We start from the raw sequence: 19,960 nt of genomic DNA on the forward strand, positions 1-19,960 counted from the left end.
GTTATGCTAGCTGAGCTCATTAGAAAAGTGTCAGAAACCTACATATAGTTGCTCAAAAGTATGCATATGTGGCACCCCAGGAGTCCAGATGCAACAGTGGCAATGCCTCCCTCACAGTGGGTAATGTCATGCCTGGAAGCAAGAAGAGTTCCTCTTAACAGGTAACACTGGCATACAATACTTTTCCTGACTTCAGACCAGAAGGGGGAGCTCTAAACCTGGTTTCAGGGGAACTTCCCTATAAGGTCTGGTCAGGAGGCGGGGTTAGTCAGTGAGTCAGAGCTAGTGAAGGAAAAGAAAGCAAGTGAGGAGAAGCTGGGGATAGGAGCTGCGACTGAGCTCACCCCAGGACTAAGGACAACAGACTGGACACCGGAGTCCGTGGTTGTGTGGGAACTGCATGCCCAGCAACTGAATCCGGAGAACAGGAGATTGCAGGACTCCTGGCCACATCTGATGGCCAAATGCACAGCAGCAAACTGGAGAGCCTGGAGTCACCACGAGGGAGTGACATTAGGAGAAGGCTTGAGCTGCCTGTCATGCGGCTAGTGTTCCACTTAACCCCTTAAGCCCCAAGGGTGGTTTGCACATTAATGACCGGGCCAATTTTTACAATTCTGACCACTGTCCCTTTATGAGGTTATAACTCTCGAACGCTTCAACGGATCCCAGTGATTCTGACAATGCTTTCTCGGGACATATTGGGCTTCATGATAGTGGTAAAAAAAATTTGAAATTACCTGCGTTTATTTGTGAAAAAAAATGTAAATTTGGCAAAAATTTTGAAAATTTCGCAATTTTTCAACTTTGAATTTTTATGCCCTTAAATCACAGAGATATGTCACACAAAATACTTAATAAGTAACATTTCCCACAAGTCTACTTTACATCAGCACAGTTTTGGAAGAAACATTTTTTTTGTTAGGGAGTTATAAGGGTTAAAAGTTGACCAGCAATTTCTCATTTTTACAACACCATTTTTTTTATGGACCACATCACATTTGACGTCATTTTGTGAGGTCTATATGATAGAAATTAACCAAGTGTGACACCATTCTAAAAACAGCACCCCTCAAGGTGCTCAAAACCACATTCAAGAAGTTTATTAACTTTTCAGGTGTTTCACAGGAATTTTTGGAATGTTTAAAATAAAATGAACATTTTACTTTTTTTCACCAAAAATTTAATTCAGCTCCAACTTGTTTTATTTTATCAAGGGTAACAGGAGAAAATAGACCACAAAAGTTGTTGTATAATTTGTTCTGAGTACGCCGATACCCCATATGTGGGGGAAAACCAGTTTGGGTGCATGGCAGAGCTTGGAAGGGAAGGAGTGCCATTTGACTTTTCAATGTAAAATTGACAGGAATTGAGATGGGACGCCATGTTGCGTTTGGAGAGCCCCTGATGTGCCTAAACATTGAAACCCCCCACAAGAGACACCATTTGTGTGGTGAGCACTTTGACCCACCAAGTGCTTCACAGAAGTTTATAATGTAGAGCAAAATAAAAAATAATATTTTTTCACAAAAATGAACTTATCGCCCCCAATTTTTTATTTTCCCAAGGGTACCAGAAGAAATTGGAAAGTAGAAAAGAAATTTTGGAAAATAGACCCCTAACGAATTTATCTAGATGTGTTGTGAGAGCTTTGAACCCCCAAGTGTTTCATTGCAGTTTATAACCAGAGCCGTGAAAATAAAAATAAAAATTTTCCACAAAAATTATTTTTAGCCCCCAGTTTTGTATTTTTCCAAGGGTAACAGGAGAAATTGTACCCCAAAAGTTGTCCAATTTGTCCCAAGTATGCTGAAACCCCATATGTGGGGGGAAACCACCGTTTGGGCGCATGGCAGAGCTCGAAAAGGAAGGAGTGCCATTTGGAATGCAGACTTAGATAGATTGGTCTGCAGGCGTCACGTTGCATTTACAGAGCCCCTGATGTACGTAAACCTTAGAAACCCTCCACAAGTGACCCCATATTGGAAACTAGACCCCCCAAGGAACTTATCAAGATGTGTTGTGAGAACTTTGAACCCCCAAGTGTTTCACTACAGTTTATAACGCAGAGCTGTGAAAATAAAAAAATCATTTTTTCCCCACAAAAATGGTTTTTAGCCCCCCAAATTTTTATTTTCCCAAGGGTAGCAAGAGAAATTGGACCCCAAAAGTTGTCCAATTTGTCCTGAATACACTGATACGCCATATGTTGGGGTAAACCCCTGTTTGTGTGCACGGGAGAGCTCGGAAGGGAAGGAGCACTGTTTTACTTTTTCAACAGAATTGGTTGGAATTGAGATCGGACGCCATGTCGCGTTTGGAGAGCCCTGATGTGCCTAAACAGTGGAAAGCCCCAATTGTAACTGAAACCCTAACCTAAACAAACCCCTAACCCTAATCCCAACCACACCCCTAACCTCAACCACACCCCTAACCCCAACACACCCCTATCCCTATTCCCAAACATAACCCTAACCACACCCCTAACCCTAATCCCAACCCTAACCACACCCCTAACTCCAACACACCCCTATCCCTATTCCCAAACATAACCCTAACCACACCCCTAACCCTAATCCCAACTGTAAATGTAATCCAAACCCTAACCCTAAATTTAGTCCCAACCCTAACTGTAGCCCCAACCCTAAACCTAACTTTAGCCCCAACCCTAACCCTAACTTTAGCCCCAACCCTAACTGTAGCCCTAACCCTAGCCCCAACCCTAACCCTAGCCCCAACCCTAACCCCAACTCAAACCCTAGCCCTAACCCTAGCCCTATGCCTAGCCCTAATCCTAGCCCTAACCCTAGCCCTAATCCTAGCCCTAACCCTAGCCCTAACCCTAATGGGAAAATGGAAATACATTTTTTTAATTTTATTATTTTTCCCTAACTAAGGGGGTCATAAAGGGGGATTTGATTTACTTTTATAGCGGGTTTTTAGTGGATTTTTATGATTGGCAGCTGTCACACACTAAAAGACGCTTTTTATTGCAAAAAATAGTTTTTTCGTCTCCACATTTTGAGAGCTCTAATTTTTCCATATTTTTGCCCATAGAGTCATGTGAGGTCTTGTTTTTTGCGGGACAAGTTGACGTTTTTATTGGTACCATTTTCGGGCACATGACATTTTTTTATCGCTTTTTATTCCGATTTTTGTGAGGCAGAATGACCAAAAACCAGCTATTCATGAATTTCTTTTGTGGGGGCGTTTATACCGTTCCATGTTTGGAAAAATTGATTAAGCAGTTTTATTCTTTGGGTCAGTATGATTACAGCGATACCTCATTTATATCTTTTTTTATGTTTTGTCGCTTTTATACGATAAAAACTATTTTATAGAAAAAATTATTATTTTTGCATTCCTTTATTCTGAGGAATATAACTTTTTTATTTTTTCGCTGATGATGCTGTATGGCATTGTTTTTTGCGGGACAAGATGACGTTTTCAGTGGTACCATGGTTATTTATATCCGTCTTTTTGATCACGTGTTATTTCACTTTTTGTTCGGCGGTATGATAATAAAGCGTTGTTTTTTGCCTCGGTTTTTTTTTTATTTTTTACGGTGTTCACTGAAGGGGTTAACTAGTGGGACAGTTTTGTAGGTCGGGTCGTTACGGATGCGGTGATACTAAATATGTATACTTTTATTGTTTTGTTTTTTTATTTAGATAAAGAAATGTATTTATGGGAACAATATATATATTTTTTTCTTTATTGAGGAATTATTTTTTTTTACATTATCACATTGTCCCGGGGGGGGACATCACTATATAGTGTCAGATCGCTGATCTGACACTTTGCAGAGCACTGTGTCAGATCAGCGATTTGACGTGCACTGCTCCAGGCTTACAGGCGCCTGGTCCGAGCAGGCGCTTGTAAGCCACCTCCCTGCTGGACCTGGAAGTAGCCCTGTGGCCATTTTGGATCCGGGGCCTGCAAGGGAGGAGATGCTCGGTACAAGGTGAGCACATCGCCTTGTACAAAGAGTCTCAGGGAAGCCCGCAGGGAGCCCCCTCCCTGCGTGATGCTTCCCTATGCCCCAGAACGCTGCGATCATGTTTGATCGCAGTGTTCCGGGGGTTATTGTGCGAGGAGCAGTCCGTGACCGCTCCTGGCACATAGTGCCGGATGTCAGCTGCGATAGTCAGCTGACACCGGGCCGCGATCGGCTATGCCTTCCCCGTGAGCGCGGCCGATTGCATATGATGAAAAATCCCATCACTGGTAATTAAGTCCCAGGTCACCTCAATGGGATAGTACGTTATATGAAATTAAGGGGTTAAAGGACAGACAGAGAGGGACTTGAAGAGAGCTTAAGGCATCAATAACCTAAAGAACAGCGCAGTAGATTGGCTTCCAACCCCACCTGGCTAGGAGGATTCTGAACTGCTTCCAGGCTGCCCGGATCTCCAATACCACCTGTACCTGTGCTCCTGACTGCACCTACAATTAAAGGTAAAGAAACTACAGTCTCTGTGTCCTACAATCATTCCTGCACCCCAACGTCCACAACCCCTCACAGACTGTTCCGGTAGCCCTGTGGCCCCGCTCCAACTGTGTTGAGCAGAACCATCCCAGCTGCATCACCATCAGCTCCAGCAGTCCCTTTAAGCAGCATCGGCCACCTAAAGCCGAATACCTCAGATCATGTCATGAACAATCCCCTACAAACATTCCCTCATTCCTTTTAATTATGCACCCAGGGCCACGGACCGGGTCACTGCTGCCATGACCACCCCTTTCAGAACCAACTGACCCGGTTCGGAGTACCCCACAGCCCTAGTGGGTGTTGCATTTCTTGGCGTGATGAACAGGATGAACTGACCCAGCAAACTGGGCCTTGTGCTCCATAGACTTTATTAAACTGTTTGATCGCCACCATTGTCACTCCACGCGGCATGAGGGAAGCAGAGGAGGTGTGTCTTTGTGGGCGGAGCCTAGAGAAAGAGCGCAAAGGAAACCAAAGGAAAAAATGGGATGCGCCAATGGTGTTAGAGGCGTACCATGATGGAGCAGGACACTTCGGGTGGAAGAAGTTGGAGGTCCTACATCATGAAAGATTCTACTGGATTGGCATGAGGACAGCCATTGAGAAGTGGTACCGAGAATGTGGCCCCTGCAACCTGCGCAGGAAAGACCGTAACAGTCAGCAAGCCCCATTACAGCCGATCATCACCAATGATGATGTGAAGTAGACTCTGAGTGGGACTGGCTACACCTACGCTCTGACCATAGTGGACCATTACTCAAGGTTCCTGGTAGTCATGCCTGTTAAGGACCAAACAGGGAAGTTGGCAGCCAAGGTGTTCCAAGAACATTTTTGTCGACCACACGGTTACCCTGAACAAACGCTCATCGACCAAGACCCAGCCTTTGAAGTAGAAGTGTTCCGGGAGTTCTGTAACCTGTATGGATGCAAGAAAATCAGAACGGCACCATACCATCCACAGACAAATGGCATGTGTGAGAAAATTAACCAGGTAGCAATTGACCTATTGAAGACTTTGCCCCTGGAAGAGAGAAAGCAGTGGCCAGAGAAGTTGCCGGACTTGGTAGATCTATACAACCATATCCTGGTAAATTCCACCAACTGCACTCCAGCCTACTTGATGAGAGTGAGGCCTGGCAAGTTACCCATTGGTTTCGACATGAGAGTTTTAACGCCTGAAACAACATCATCAGGTGCAGACTGGGATAGTGCAGACTGGGATACAGAGCGGCAGCAGCAATACCGCAAAGTGCAAGAATGTGTGGAGAAGAGTTTGTCCCAGGCAAGTTAGAGGCAGGAGAGAAACTATAATCAGCACGCCCCTGCAGTTCCCTTGTTACCTTGAGAACAAGTACTCAAAAGAAAGAGGAGGATTCACAAACTAGATGATCAGTGGGAGGCTGAGCCACACACCCTTTTACCTTCAGACTTTGATAACACCAAGGTGTGTCTCATCAGCAAAAATAGAGGAGAAACCTCAGTGGTAGTGTCGAGGGATCGTCTAAAACCATGCCCTGACCAACTGAAAGAGATGATTGAAGATCAAAACATTCCTCAGCCCATAGAAGAAGTAGAGGAAAAGATCAGCACAGTACTCGGCGAGTTTCCTCCAAATTGGACAAGCGTGAACCAGGCCATACTCGTGCCCATTTTAACCTTTCCCCAGCTAGTTGTGCCGGAAATAGATGTGACTCAAGACCAACCTAAAGACCAATGGGGTTAAGCAGCAGATGCTACACCAGCAGCGGAGCAAGAGAATCCACCCCCTGACAGTGGTGAATCTGTCATGACCTCAGTGAGCAGGAGCAGTAGTAGAAAATCAGGTATACATGTGCTACATAGAATCAGCCATAGCGCAGCCAATACAGAGTGCACTACACCAGTGGTAGCAAGCATAGAGAATCCGGTCAGGTCACTATCAATACCTGTACTGTGTAGATCCACCCGTAATACTAGAGGTCAAGTCCCAGCCCGGTATTGGGACTAAAATGCCATTGTATTAGTAATGTAAATCAGTTGGAATGTATAAGTGTTAGTGATGAGCGAGTGTACTCATTGCTCGGGTGATCTCCGAGTATTTGTTAGTAGGGTTGAGCAACTTTTACTTTTTTAGGGTCGAGTCGGGTTTCGCGAAACCCGACTATCTCAAAAGTCGAGTCGAGTGAAATCGGCCGATTATGGCGAAAAGTCGGGGATCGACCGAAACACGAAACCCAATGCAAAGTCAATGGGAAATCTATCCTTTTTTTTTTTTCTCTCTCCCTCTCTCTCTCTCTCTCTCTCTCCTCCGTCCCTGAACAGAAAATCTGGTGTTACACATTGCAAATCGCTACAGCGCACAAGCGAGAAGATGGCGATAGGTGTCCACGCCCTTAACACCTATGTCATCACTCTGCCCACGCTCCATCATTGGCTGAAAAAATGGCGCCAAACGCGTCATACGAAACGCGACTTTGGCGCGAAGATCTCCGACCGCATGGCCAATCCCACACTAGGATCGGGTCGAGTTTCATGAAACCCGACTTTGCCAAAAGTCGGCGACTTTTGAATTTGTCCGATCCGTTTCGCTCAAGCCTATTTGTTAATGTTCGGAGATTGAGTTTTCATCGCCTCACCTGAATGATTTACAGCTACTACCCAGCCTTAGTACATGTGGGGGTTGCCTGGTTACTAAGTAATCGTCACATGTAATCAAGCTGTCTAGTAGCTGTAAATCATTCAGCTGCGGCGATGAAAACTTAATCTCCGAACACTAACAAATACTCGGAGATCACCTGAGCGTGCTCAGGAAAAGCCGAGCAAGGAGTATATTCGCTCATCACTAACAAGTGTGCAACTACTAAGCATCATCAGAACCTACAGTATGAACTTTTAAACATGCATAAGTCTATCTGGATCCCAGAAACTCACACATCTTTTATGCACACACACTGATTACAAGCAAACAGATCACAGGTGAGGTTACATTTAGTAGCCATTCAAACCTATTTGTGTCAACTTTTTGTGCATGTTATCAGGCCAAAATCACCAGGGTATGTGTTAGGTGTCGAGTTCCCGCCTCTGCACAGCGGGAATCTCAAATTATCTCCACTGCGGTCTCCCATTCTTCTCCAGCCGCAGTGGAGTCTGCTCAGAGGAGACGTCGGTCCCAGCGTCTAGCTCAAGCTGATACTGGACGACTGGTTACTAATGCCCTTCCAGGCTCTGTCCTTGTAGCCAGCAATGTTCAACAGCGAGCAGGTCTTTCTGGGACTAAGTCCTGCTTTTCCCTTACTGAGCATGCCCACGGGATGACCTCCCATTGGAGGTCGGGGGTCACATGCTCAGGTCCTGTTGCAGCTCCTATTGGACCATCTGGAAGGTCTTGTAGCACTGCCGCTATAAAAGGTTTGCATGGCCGCTCGGCCATGCACTAGTGTACACTTGTAAACGTGTGTGTGTGTTGACGTGTGAAAGTTGCTCATTAATTATCCCCTCCCTTGTGTATGACTGCTCATGTAAGGTGGATGATTGCTATCTAGCGCCTGACTTGCTATCAGCACGTGACACACAAAACAGCGTCAAATTGCTGTGACCGCCAGTGCGGCGCCATGCGCTTTCACAGCGCTTTCCTTGCCCAAGCCTGAGTGGTTAGTGGCGTCCACCAGAGCGGCACCGCACGCACTCCCGTACATTTAAATTATTATTTCAGTTACGCTGACACCCCAGTTGCGGTGTCGAGCGCAAGAGGTCTAGTTGTACTCTAATCCTGAGTCTAGGGGTAGAGTTCTGTGACTCCTTGCTTGCGCTCTTTGTGCAGTACCGCTGCCCTGTGACGTAACAGGGTTCGCTTTCTTCATACTGGGTGAAGTTAACTCATGTGTGAATCCATATTGTACCGCCATATAGTCCGTCATTACTTAGCAGCAGGTTCCATCTCTGCACGGTGGACCCCAGGCTGCGATCGCACCTTATTCTATCTTTCTAATTATTTGGTGCGTTCCGCTAGCCCTAACAGTATGTGACCTTTTTATCAGGGACATTTGGATGTTTTGGGTTGTCATTATGATTTAAAAAGAGAAAACACAGTAGTTTGACAATAAATGGCTTTACCCAACCACTAAGCATGAGTGGAGAAAAAGTTTTGGTGTTATCATTCATATTCTCTGAAAAAAGGCCAAGAAAGCAAAAATTCTGCCCGATATGTAAACTTTTAAGAACAACTGTATGTATGGTGAGAAAAAGGTAAAGTGCCAAATTGTACATGATTATAAAAAAACCTATAAGTGAAGAGAGCAATGCATAATAAGGTAAAGGGTAATACAATGTAATTTTATTAACCCCTTAATCCCATATGACGTACTATCCCGTCCAGGTGACCTGGGACTTAATTCCCATGGACGGGATAGTACGTCATATGCGATCGGCCGCGCTCACGGGGGGAGCGCGGCCGATCGCGGCCGGGTGTCAGCTGCCTATCGCAGCTGACATCCGGCACTATGTGCCAGGAGCGATCACGGACCGCTCCCGGCACATTAACCCCCGGCACACCGCGATCAAAGATGATCGCGGTGTGCCGGCGGTGCAGGGAAGCATCGCGCAGGGAGGGGGCTCCCTGCGGGCTTCCCTGAGACGATCGGTACACGGTGATGTGCTCACCGTGTACCGAGCGTCTTCTCCCTGCAGTCCCCGGATCCAAAATGGCCGCCGGGCTGCATCCGGGTCCTGCAGGGAGCACTTCCGGGTCAGGATCAGGCTGCAGCTGCAGCTCTAATCCTGCCCGGCTGTATGTCAGATCACCGATCTAACAGAGTGCTGTGCACACTGTCAGATCGGTGATCTGTGATGTCCCCCCCTGGGACAAAGTGAAAAAGTAAAAAAAAAAATTTCCACACTTGTAAAAAAAAATAAAAAAAAAATTCCTAAATAAAGCAGAAAAAAAAAAATATTATTCCCATAAATACATTTCTTTACATAAAAAAAACCAAAAAAAACAATAAAAGTACACATATTTAGTATCGCCGCGTCCGTAACGACCCGACCTATAAAACTGGCCCACTAGTTAACCCCTTCAGTGAACACCGTAAGAAAAAAAAAAAAAAAACGAGCCAAAAAACAACGCTTTATTATCATAACGCTGAACAAAAAGTGGAATAACACGCGATCAAAAAGACGGATATAAATAACCATGGTACCTCTGAAAACGTCATCTTGTCCCGCAAAAAACGAGCCGCCATATAGCATCATAACCAAAAAAATAAAAAGTTATAGTCCTGAGAATAAAGCGATGCCAAAATAATTATTTTTTCTATAAAATAGCTTTTATCGTATAAAAGCGCCAAAACATAAAAAAAATGATATAAATGAGGTATCGCTGTAATCGTACTGACCCGAAGAATAAAACTGCTTCATCAATTTTACCAAACGCGGAACGGTATAAACGCCTCCCCCAAAAGAAATTCATGAATAGCTGGTTTTTGGTCATTCTGCCTCACAAAAAATCGGAATAAAAAGCGATCAAAAACTGTCACATGTCCGAAAATGTAACCGATAAAAACGTCAACTCGTCCCGCAAAAAACAAGACCTCACATGACTCTGTGGACCAAAATATGGAAAAATTATAGGTCTCAAAATGTGGAGACGCAAAAACTTTTTTGCTATAAAAAGCGTCTTTTAGTGTGTGACGGCTGCCAATCATAAAAATCCGATATAAAAAACTCGCTATAAAAGTAAATCAAACCCCCCTTCATCACCCCCTTAGTTAGGCTAGGTTCACATTGCGTTAATGGGTTAACGCTAACGGACAGCGTTGCACGGCGAAAATGTCACAATTAACGCCGTGCAACGGGTCCGTTAGCACAACCATTGACAGCAATGTGATTTTCGGGTGTAGCGCATCGCTAGAGCGTGCCATTTTCGGCTCGCGCTAGCAAGGTGCCGTTCTTTTGTGGCGCGCCTCAGACGCTGCTTGCAGCGTCCACGGCGCGCCCGAGGTCCGATCCCCGATCTTCCAGAGCGGGGACGTTAACGCGACCACTAAACACGACACCTAAAAAGACATTGCGTTAGCGCAATCCGCTAGTGCTAAACGGATTTCCCTAATGCAATGTGAACCTAGCCTTAGGGAAAAATAATAAAATTAAAAAAAATGTATTTATTTCCATTTTCCCATTAGGGTTAGGGTTAGGGCTAGGGTTAGGGCTAGGGTTAGGGTTAGGGTTTGTATTACATTTACGGTTGGGATTAGGGTTGGGATTAGAATTAGGGGTGTGTCAGGGTTAGGTGTGTGGTTAGGGTTACAGTTGGGATTAGGGTTAGGGGTGCGTTTGGATTAGGGTTTCAGTTATAATTGGGGGTTTCCACTGTTTAGACACATCAGGGGCTCTCCAAACGCGACATGGCGTCCGATCTCAATTCCAGCCAATTCTGCATTGAAAAAGTAAAACAGTGCTCCTTCACTTCCGAGCTCTCCCGTGCGCCCAAACAGGGGTTTACCCCAACATATGGGGTATCATCGTACTCGAGACAAATTGGACAACAACTTTTTGGGTCCAAGTTCTCTTGTTATCCTTGGGAAAATAAAAATTTGGGGGGCTAAAAATCATTTTTGTGGGAAAAAAAAGGATTTTTTATTTTCACGGCTCTGCGTTGTAAACTGTAGTGAAACACTTGGGGGTTCAAAGTTTTCACAACACATCTAGATAAGTTCCATGGGAGGTCTAGTTTCAATATGGGGTCACTTGTGGGTGGTTTCTACTGTTTGGGTACATCAGGGGCTCTGCAAATGCAACGTGACGCCTGCAGACCAATCCATCTAAGTCTGCATTCCAAATGGCGCTCCTTCCCTTCCGAGCTCTGCCATGCGCCCAAACAGTGGTTCCCCCCCACATACGGGGTATCAGCGTACTCAGGACAAATTGAACAACAACTTTTGGGGTCCAATTTATTCTGTTACCCTTGTAAAAATACAAAGCTGGGGGCTAAAAAATCATTTTTGTGAAAAAAAAAAAGAATTTTTATTTTCACGGCTCTGCGTTATAAACTGTAGTGAAACACTTAGGGGTTCAAAGTTCTCACAACACATCTAGATAAGTTCCTTGGGAGGTCTAGTTTCTAATATGGGGTCACTTGTGGGGGGTTTGTACTGTTTGGGTACATCAGGGGCTCTGCAAATGCAACGTGACTCCTGCAGACCAATCCATCTAAGTCTGCATTCCAAATGGCGCTCCTTCCCTTCCGAGCTCTGCCATGCGCCCAAACAGTGGTTCCCCCTAACATATGGGGTATCAGCGTACTCAGGACAAATTGGACAACAACTTTTGGGGTCCAATTTATTATGTTACCCTTGTGAAAATACAAAACTGGGGGCTAAAAAATAATTTTTGCGAAAAAAAAAAAAAAATTATTTTAACGGCTCTGCGTTATAAACTGTAGTGAAACATTTGGGGGTTCAAAGCTCTCAAAACACATCTAGATAAGTTCCTTATGGGGTCTAGTTTCCAAAATGGTGTCACTTGTGGGGGGTTTTAATGTTTAGGCACATCAGGGGCTCTCCAAACCAACATGGCGTCCCAACTTAATTCCAGTCAATTTTGCATTGAAAAGTCAAATGGCGCTCCTTCCCTTCCGAGCTCTGCTATGCACCCAAAAAGTGGTTTACCCCCACATATGGGGTATCGTCGCACTCAGGACAAATTGCACAACAACTTTTGTGGTCTAATTTCTTCTCTTACCCTTGGGAAAATAAAAAATTGGGGGCGAAAAGATCATTTTTGTGAAAAAATAAGATTTTTTATTTTTACGGCTCTGCATTATAAACTTCTGTGAAGCACTTGTTGGGTCAAAGTGCTCACCACACATCTAGATAAGTTCCTTAAGGGGTCTACTTTTCAAAATGGTGTCACTTGTGAGGGGTTCCAATGTTTAGGCACATCAGGGGCTCTCCAAACGCAACATGGCGTCCCATCTCAATTCCAGTCAATTTTGCATTGAAAAGTCAAATGGCGCTCCTTCCCTTCCGAGCTCTGCCATACGCCCAAACAATGGTTTACACCCATATATGGGGTATCAGCGTACTCAGGACAAATTGGCCAACAATTTTTGAGGTCCAATTTCTTCTCTTACTCTTGGGAAAATAAAAAATTGGGGGCGAAAAGATCATTTTTGTGAAAAAATATGATTTTTTATTTTTACGGCTCTGCATTATAAACTTCTGTGAAGCAATTGGTGGGTCAAAGTGGTCACCACACATCTAGATAAGTTCCTTAGGGTGTCTACTTTCCAAAATGGTGTCACTTGTGGGGGGGTTTCAATGTTTAGGCACATCAGTGGCTCTCCAAACGCAACATGGTGTCCCATCTCAATTCCTGTCAATTTTGCATTTAAAAGTCAAATGGCGCTCCTTCCCTTCCGAGCTCTGCCATGCGCCCAAACAGTGGTTTACTCCCACATATGGGCTATCAGCGTACTCAGTACAGATTGTACAACAATGTTTGGCATCCATTTTATCCTGTTACCCTTGGTAAAATAAAACAAATTGGAGCTGAAATAAATTTTGTGTGAAAAAAGTTAAATATTCATTCTTATTTAAACATTCCAAAAATTCCTGTGAAACCCCTGAAGGGTTAATAAACTTCTTGAATGTGGTTTTGAGCACCTTGAGGGGTGCAGTTTTTAGAATGGTCTCACACTTGGGTATTTTCTATCATATAGACCCCTCAAAATGACATCAAATGAGATGTGGTCCCTAAAAAAAAATGGTGTTGTAAAAATGAGAAATTGCTGGTCAACTTTTAACCCTTATAACTCCCTAACAAAAAAAAATTTTGGTTCCAAAATTGTGCTGATGTAAAGTAGACATGTGGGAAATGTTACTTATTAAGTATTTTACGTGAGATATCTCTGTGATTTAAGGGCATAAAAATTTAAAGTTGGAAAATTGCGAAACTTTCTAAATTTTCGCCAAATTTCCGTTTTTTTCACAAATAAACGCAAGTTATATCGAATAAATGTTACTACTAAAATGAAGTACAATATGTCACGAGAAAACAATGTCAGAATCGCCAAGATCCGTTGAAGCGTTCCAGAGTTATAACCTCATAAAGGGACAGTGGTCAGAATTGTAAAAATTGGCCCGGTCATTAACGTGCAAACCACCCTCGGGGCTTAAGGGGTTAAAGAGGTGGTCTGAAGTAATTTTGCTTCAAATCAGAGGGCAGAGGCTGCAGTCACTGCAGTAGTCCCTGCCCCCTTCCTGAAACAAAGTGTCATCAGTGTCGCTCATTTCAGGGGCTGGGCTATTCCCTGCTCTGTATCCCCTGTGCACAGAGCTGTCCCTATGTCCCTGTGGCATGCTCCCTGTGAACAGCATCTGTTCTGTTGTCTTACCCAGCGTTGCAGAAGACCAGCGCCATACCTGGAGGTGACGTCACTGGTCTCAGCCAAGTGTAGTGACACCGCTCTGCTGCCGGCTTATTACTGTCCTTAACACAACAGAGCGGATGCTGTGCACGGGACACAGTGCAGGGATAGCGTCGTGCACAGGGGAGACAGCACAGGGACAGCACTGTGCACAGGGGACACAATGCAAGGACAGCACTGTGCACAGGGGACACAGTACAAGGAAAGCACTGTGCACAGGGGAGACAATGCAAGGAAAGCACTGTGCACAGGGGAGACAATGCAAGGAAAGCACTGTGCACAGGGAACACAGTGCAAGGACAGTGCTATGCACAGAGGAGACAGTACAGGGACAGTGCTGCGCACAGGGGAGACCATGTAGAGACAGCATTTTGCATAGGGGAGACAGTGCAAGGACAGCACAGACCCGGAAACGAGCATCACTGATGACGCTTTGTTTCAGGGAGTGGGCAGGGGGCTATGACACGGACCTCCGCTTCTGCCCCTGCTCTGATGATGCTTCGTTTAAGTACCACCCCAGCTTGCACTGGTGATACTCCAACAAAGCGCCATCAGAGAGGAAGTAGGAAAAAAAATACAAGAGTTGGTAGACAGTGTAGATAAGGAACGGTAGGGAATATTTAAAGCAAGTATATTAGAGAATAGCTTAGGTTATGGAACTAAATAGATAGGGAGTTAGTAGCAAATTTAATTTGTCTTTGGAACACCCCTTGATGTCATAGTTGAAAAAAAATGTATAGGACAGTTTAAACGTGGGAATATCAAGACTATATATCAAGCAGTGTGCCCAAATCACATTTAGCATCCACGGTTGTCACTTCTGTAATGATGTGATGCATCCAAGTAAAAATGAAAAGTGGTACTCACCAGGTATGTGATTCAATAAAACCTTTATTCCCAGTTGTTGTAGTGTGAAACGGCCGTCGTAGCCTCCCTCTCTCTCAAACATTCCCTGCCCTCCACTTTGCATGTTTTTTTTGTTCCAATGGACTGGGGATAAAGGTTTTTTTGAATCACATACCTTGTGAGTGCATATTTTCATCTTTACTTGGATGCATAATATGGAATTCTAATATGAGCACCACCAATAGATGTGACATACGGCACACAGCTCTGTAAGGCCGGGGTCAGACCTAACGTATAAAAATACGGTCCGTTTTTTACGGCCAAGATATGCAGAAATGTTCCCTGAACATTGTTCCGTATGTCATCCGTAGACAGGGTGTTGCAGCATATTTTGCGCATGTCATCCTCCGTATGTAATACGTATGGCATCCGTACTGCGTTTTTTTCTCGCAACCTTCCAAAATGGGCATTTAACGGTTTTGAGGCCTGAAGTTAATTTAAATCATTAGCAGCCATATTTATTGCCTCTACAACAGGTGGCCATTTTGTTGCTGTGCTTCTGTTGGTGTGTTGGTGCTTTGTTGGCAACACGTCAGAGCTACTTCATTTTACCCCAACTGAGCGTGTCTTATATAACTGGGTTTTGTCACGCCGCTATGGCCAGCCATACCCAGTGATAGTGGATTCGAGGAGGAGGAAACGAATGTGGGTGCATCCGCTTTTGAGGCAATGCCTCAGTAAAGGCCATTTCCACCGGCTATATGCATCTCTGCGGACACATCCCAACAAATTTTTCCAGTATTGTCGCATGAGTATTGTGACCTTTGATATTTTGGTGGAGACAGTGCGACCTGGAATAACATTTCAGAACAACAGGATGCGGAAATGTATATCTGCACAGGAGCGTCTTCTCCTTACTTTAAGGTATGTATTCCTCATCCTCACATACTCTATGTTGATGATGTGTTTCTAATAAATGTGTTATTTATTTTTGCTTAGCAGCTGAGGTAACTTTAGTACTACTATATGTACAAACTCAACTAAAATATTATTTAAAATATGTACCATATTTTTTGGCGTATAAGATGACACCCAACATCTTCCAGGATGTGTGGCTCGCTTTTTAAGCTAATTAGCATGTCTAAGCTTCCTGATAAGGCTTGGCACATTTACTGCAATTCTTGCGTATTTCTCGCAAGTCACACGCATGGTCCATGTGTAATCTGTATTTTTCTCGCCCCCATAGACTTTCATTGGCATATTTTTTGCGCAATACGCTGACAATCGCAGCATGCTGCGATTTTCTCAGCCTGTAAAATACGGCTGATAGAAGCTGCCCCATAGAGAAACATTGGTCCGGGTGCAATGCGTTGTTTTTGCGCCTCTCCCTCGTCCGTATTTCTATCTAGTGTGACCCTGGCCTAAGAGAGGGCTATTGACATTACTATTACTGCCATATGCTGGGATTGGTGCCTAATTAGCTTCTCTTGGTTTACAATTTGTAGGAATATGAGCCCGCTTAATTTACAGGTTCATGTCTCCAGAAACATGATCTGGGCATAACGTACAGGTACTACAATGTACTAGGCTGTACAATGTACTTGGCACTAGAATGGCAGATTTGCAATTTTCACTCGGCAACATTCTCTGCTGCTTGGTGTAATTTCCAAAATGGGGTAGCTTGAGGAGGGATTCTGCTCTTCTGGCACTTAAGGGCTCTCTATATGGAGTCGGCAAACTATTCTATTATAATTTGTTCTCCAAGAGTCAATTAGCACTCTATCCCTCCCTAATCCCGGCATGTGGCTAAGCAGTACTATATAGCCACATACGGAATCTGGCCACATTCAGAAGAAAATGTGTGACAAATTATTTTTCCATTTGTACCAATTTCCCTGTGTGAAAATGTAAAATTTACGGCTAAGAAAAATGTTTGTGGTAGAAATGTAATTATTTTTTCTTCACTGGCCAATAGTATAAAATTTTGTTTCACACTCGTGGTGTCAAGAGCTCTTCAAATATGACATGGCATTCACAAGGTATTCCAGCCACAATTGAGCTCTAGAATTTAGTTGGCGCTCCTTCACTTCCGAGCACTGCAGTATGCCAAAACAGTAGTTTATCACCTCATAAGGGGTATCCGTGTACTCAGAAGAAATTGCCCAACAAATTGTGCAGTGCATTTTATCATGCTAGCTTTTGCAGTAAAAATTTATTTTTTCATTTTCACAGCTCAACAGTGTAATATTCTGTTATGCACCTGTGTGTTCAAGGTGCCACCACAACTCTAGATAAGTTACTTGAGCATTGTAGTTTCCAAAATGGTATCACTTGTGGGGGATTTCCACTGTTTAGGCACATCAAGGGCTTTACAAATACAACATGAAATCCACTATCTATTCCAGCCAATTTTGCGCTCCAAAAGTCATATGGTGCGCCTTCCCTTCCAAGTCCTGCCATGCGCCCAAACAGTAGTTTTCCACCACAATTGGTGTATGAGCATACCCAGGGGAAATTGAAGAACAAATTGTATGTTCCATTTTTTCTTGTTACCCTTGTAAAAAAAAGTTTGAAAATTGCAACATTTTAAAAATTTTCACCGAAGTTTCAATACTTTCACAAATAAACCCCAAACATATCGGACTTTACCACATAAAATAACACTGGTCAAAGTTTTAAAATGTTACCAGATGAGGAAGGTGAAAGCAGGCTAGGGGGTGAACTGGTTAACATGATATAACTGGTGAGAGTTCCTCTTTAAGCAGCCTTGTATATATCTGTGTGTGGTGAGCTACATCAACTGCGAGCTTCAGGTAGCAACTATAATATTACAGCAACCAGGGCAATCAAGCATCTTTTCATTACAGGCCCTATGAAAGTAGTACAGTTGCAACTGTGATAGGGCTGCCATTGTCAAGTAGTCACTATTAATTGATTAATGCATTCTATAATAATTTAAAAAAATGTGTGATTGTACCTGATTGATACATTATAATTACCATTAGTAGTTATTTCCATGCTTAGTAACTAATGAAATAAACAAATGTTATGTCACCTACCCTGCGTGTCTGTGAATATCATTACCTGACGAATACTCAACCATCACCTTTAATTCACTTTCTTCCTAAATGTTCAAAATAAAAATATTTAGCACAGAATACACAGAAGGAGGTAAAGAAACGGAAAGTGGGCACAGCAAGGATAATTAAAAATGGGGTGCTCCACAACCTTACATGCAAACTTAGCAGGAAGGAAGAAGGGAACGTCAGTGAGGAGAAAAAGTGTGAACACCCATTGTTTACTTTAATTTCAATCTTATCCAAAAATGACACAAAAAATATCAACATACACAGAGACTTATTCATTAAAAATAGTTTAAAAAGAAGATGAGACCTGGAGGGGGTGGGAAGTGAAAATCCCATGAGTTCTGCTTCCTCAGTTAATTACAGAAATATGCGGAAAATCAACTCAGTTTACATATAAATGATTGCAGTCATGTTATTCTATTTTGGCTGTGCATATGTCCCATTTTTTTCCTGAGACTGGGTGCTCCGAAGAAAAATATACAACATACACAATTTGCCTCCGAGAATGGCATTCACCCATTCATGTCTATGTGTCAGTGAAAAAAATCATACCACACTCTGATGAGATCCGGATATTGTCCTATTTTCACGGACTGACATAATGGAGAAGGTAGAGAAACTTTCTTTTTTATGCCCATCTCCCTGAAAATCAAACCCCACTCTGATCAGACTCTGATTAGCATAATGTGACTGTTTTTCTCAGATGGAGAGAACATGGTCATATGACCCTAGCCTATGGGCAAACAGGAATTGCTACAGAAGAGCTGTGTCCTGTAGATTCGTAGACAGATTAGAGCTGTAATGTATTCATGACAAAATACAAGAAAGAGAGATGTAAGAGATGACGTTCAAGAAGACTATCTAAACATTTTTTTTTAACTAATCATCAAATGATTTTGTTAATGCACCACTCCAGAGTTTTTTATTTTATTTTACCTGTGGAATGGTGTTGCTAAGGCTACGTTCACATTTGCGTTGTGCGCCGCTGCGTCGGCGACGCAACGCAAATAAAAACGCACCAAAACGCACGCAAAAACGCTGCGTTTTGCGTCGCATGCGTCCTTTTTTGCCAAAATTTGGACGCAAGAAAAATGCAACTTGTTGCGTTTTCTGCACCCGACGCTTGCGGCAAAAAAAACGCATGCATCGCACAACGCATGTCCATGCGTCCCCCATGTTAAATATAGGGGCGCATGACGCATGCGTCGCCGCTGCGTCGCCCGACGCAAACACGCAAAACGCTAATGTGAACGTAGCCTTATGTAAATTCCCTTCCCCTAGTAATATACTCCCCAGCTGCTGTCTTCTGTTCTTGGTCCAGTCATCTTCTGCAGCTTGTGTCCTGCCAGATCGCTCGAGTGTCTGCTGGGAAGTCACTACTCAATTTAAGTCTCCAGAACAACGCTCTCATAGACTTAATCTGAGAGCTTGTGACCGCTAGCTCTGATTTCCGGTCAGTGAGTAGTTGAGGTAACAAGATGGCGGATCAGGGCACTTACATTAGTGGGTACTGAACTGATACTTAAAAACGAGCCAGGTGCTTCAATTGTATCATTCCTATCTGTAAAATTACACACAACCAAATTTTCTGAGTACTGTATGTTTTACACAACATTGCATGTTAGTAATACTATAGATAGAAGTTAGAGTGACAAAGGCAAAACAGGTAGCTGTCTAATTGTTGGAACTGGGGTAGATCGCCACTACAGCCAGTGATTTGCTAACTGGGCATTTCCCCCCATTTCCAATATGTCGGAAACTGGACCAGGGTCCAGCGATGACCAAGTGATCACTGGAATGAGACTCCTGGAATCTGTGCTGGTGAGTTTGGGCTCTTATTATTTTTAACCACTTTGATGAATTTTCCTGTGTGGAGATTGTCTTATAAATCTGCCCCTGCTATGCACTGTGTAATGGCTGTGTCTGTTCATACAGGGACATGGTCTGATCATACCACAGCTTTTGGGCAGAGGAAGAAGGAAAAGAGAATACAGACATTACAGCAGGGGATCGCAGCTGATTCTTTTTGTAAGCTAAAGATATTTTACTGCCTGTTTTTAAAAAATGTTTTACCTCAAATGAAGAATTATTTGTGATCCCCTGTTGTAACATCTGTATACTCTTTTGCTCCCTCCT

At 43.6% G+C, this 19,960-nt stretch overlaps 1 protein-coding gene across 1 annotated transcript in view; it reads right to left on the minus strand.

Annotated features, from left to right (window-relative positions):
• LOC138651724 (myosin heavy chain, clone 203-like) overlaps positions 1-19,960 on the minus strand; it is a 240,910-nt gene that overhangs the window by 57,879 nt on the left and 163,071 nt on the right. The window contains exon 11 of the mRNA XM_069742150.1: positions 17,798-17,862. Coding sequence (XP_069598251.1) covers positions 17,798-17,862 — 65 coding nt within the window. The remainder of the gene's footprint in view (positions 1-17,797; positions 17,863-19,960) is intronic.

The sequence above is a fragment of the Ranitomeya imitator genome, chromosome 1, assembly GCF_032444005.1.
Source record: "Ranitomeya imitator isolate aRanImi1 chromosome 1, aRanImi1.pri, whole genome shotgun sequence".
Classification (NCBI taxonomy): domain Eukaryota; kingdom Metazoa; phylum Chordata; class Amphibia; order Anura; family Dendrobatidae; genus Ranitomeya; species Ranitomeya imitator.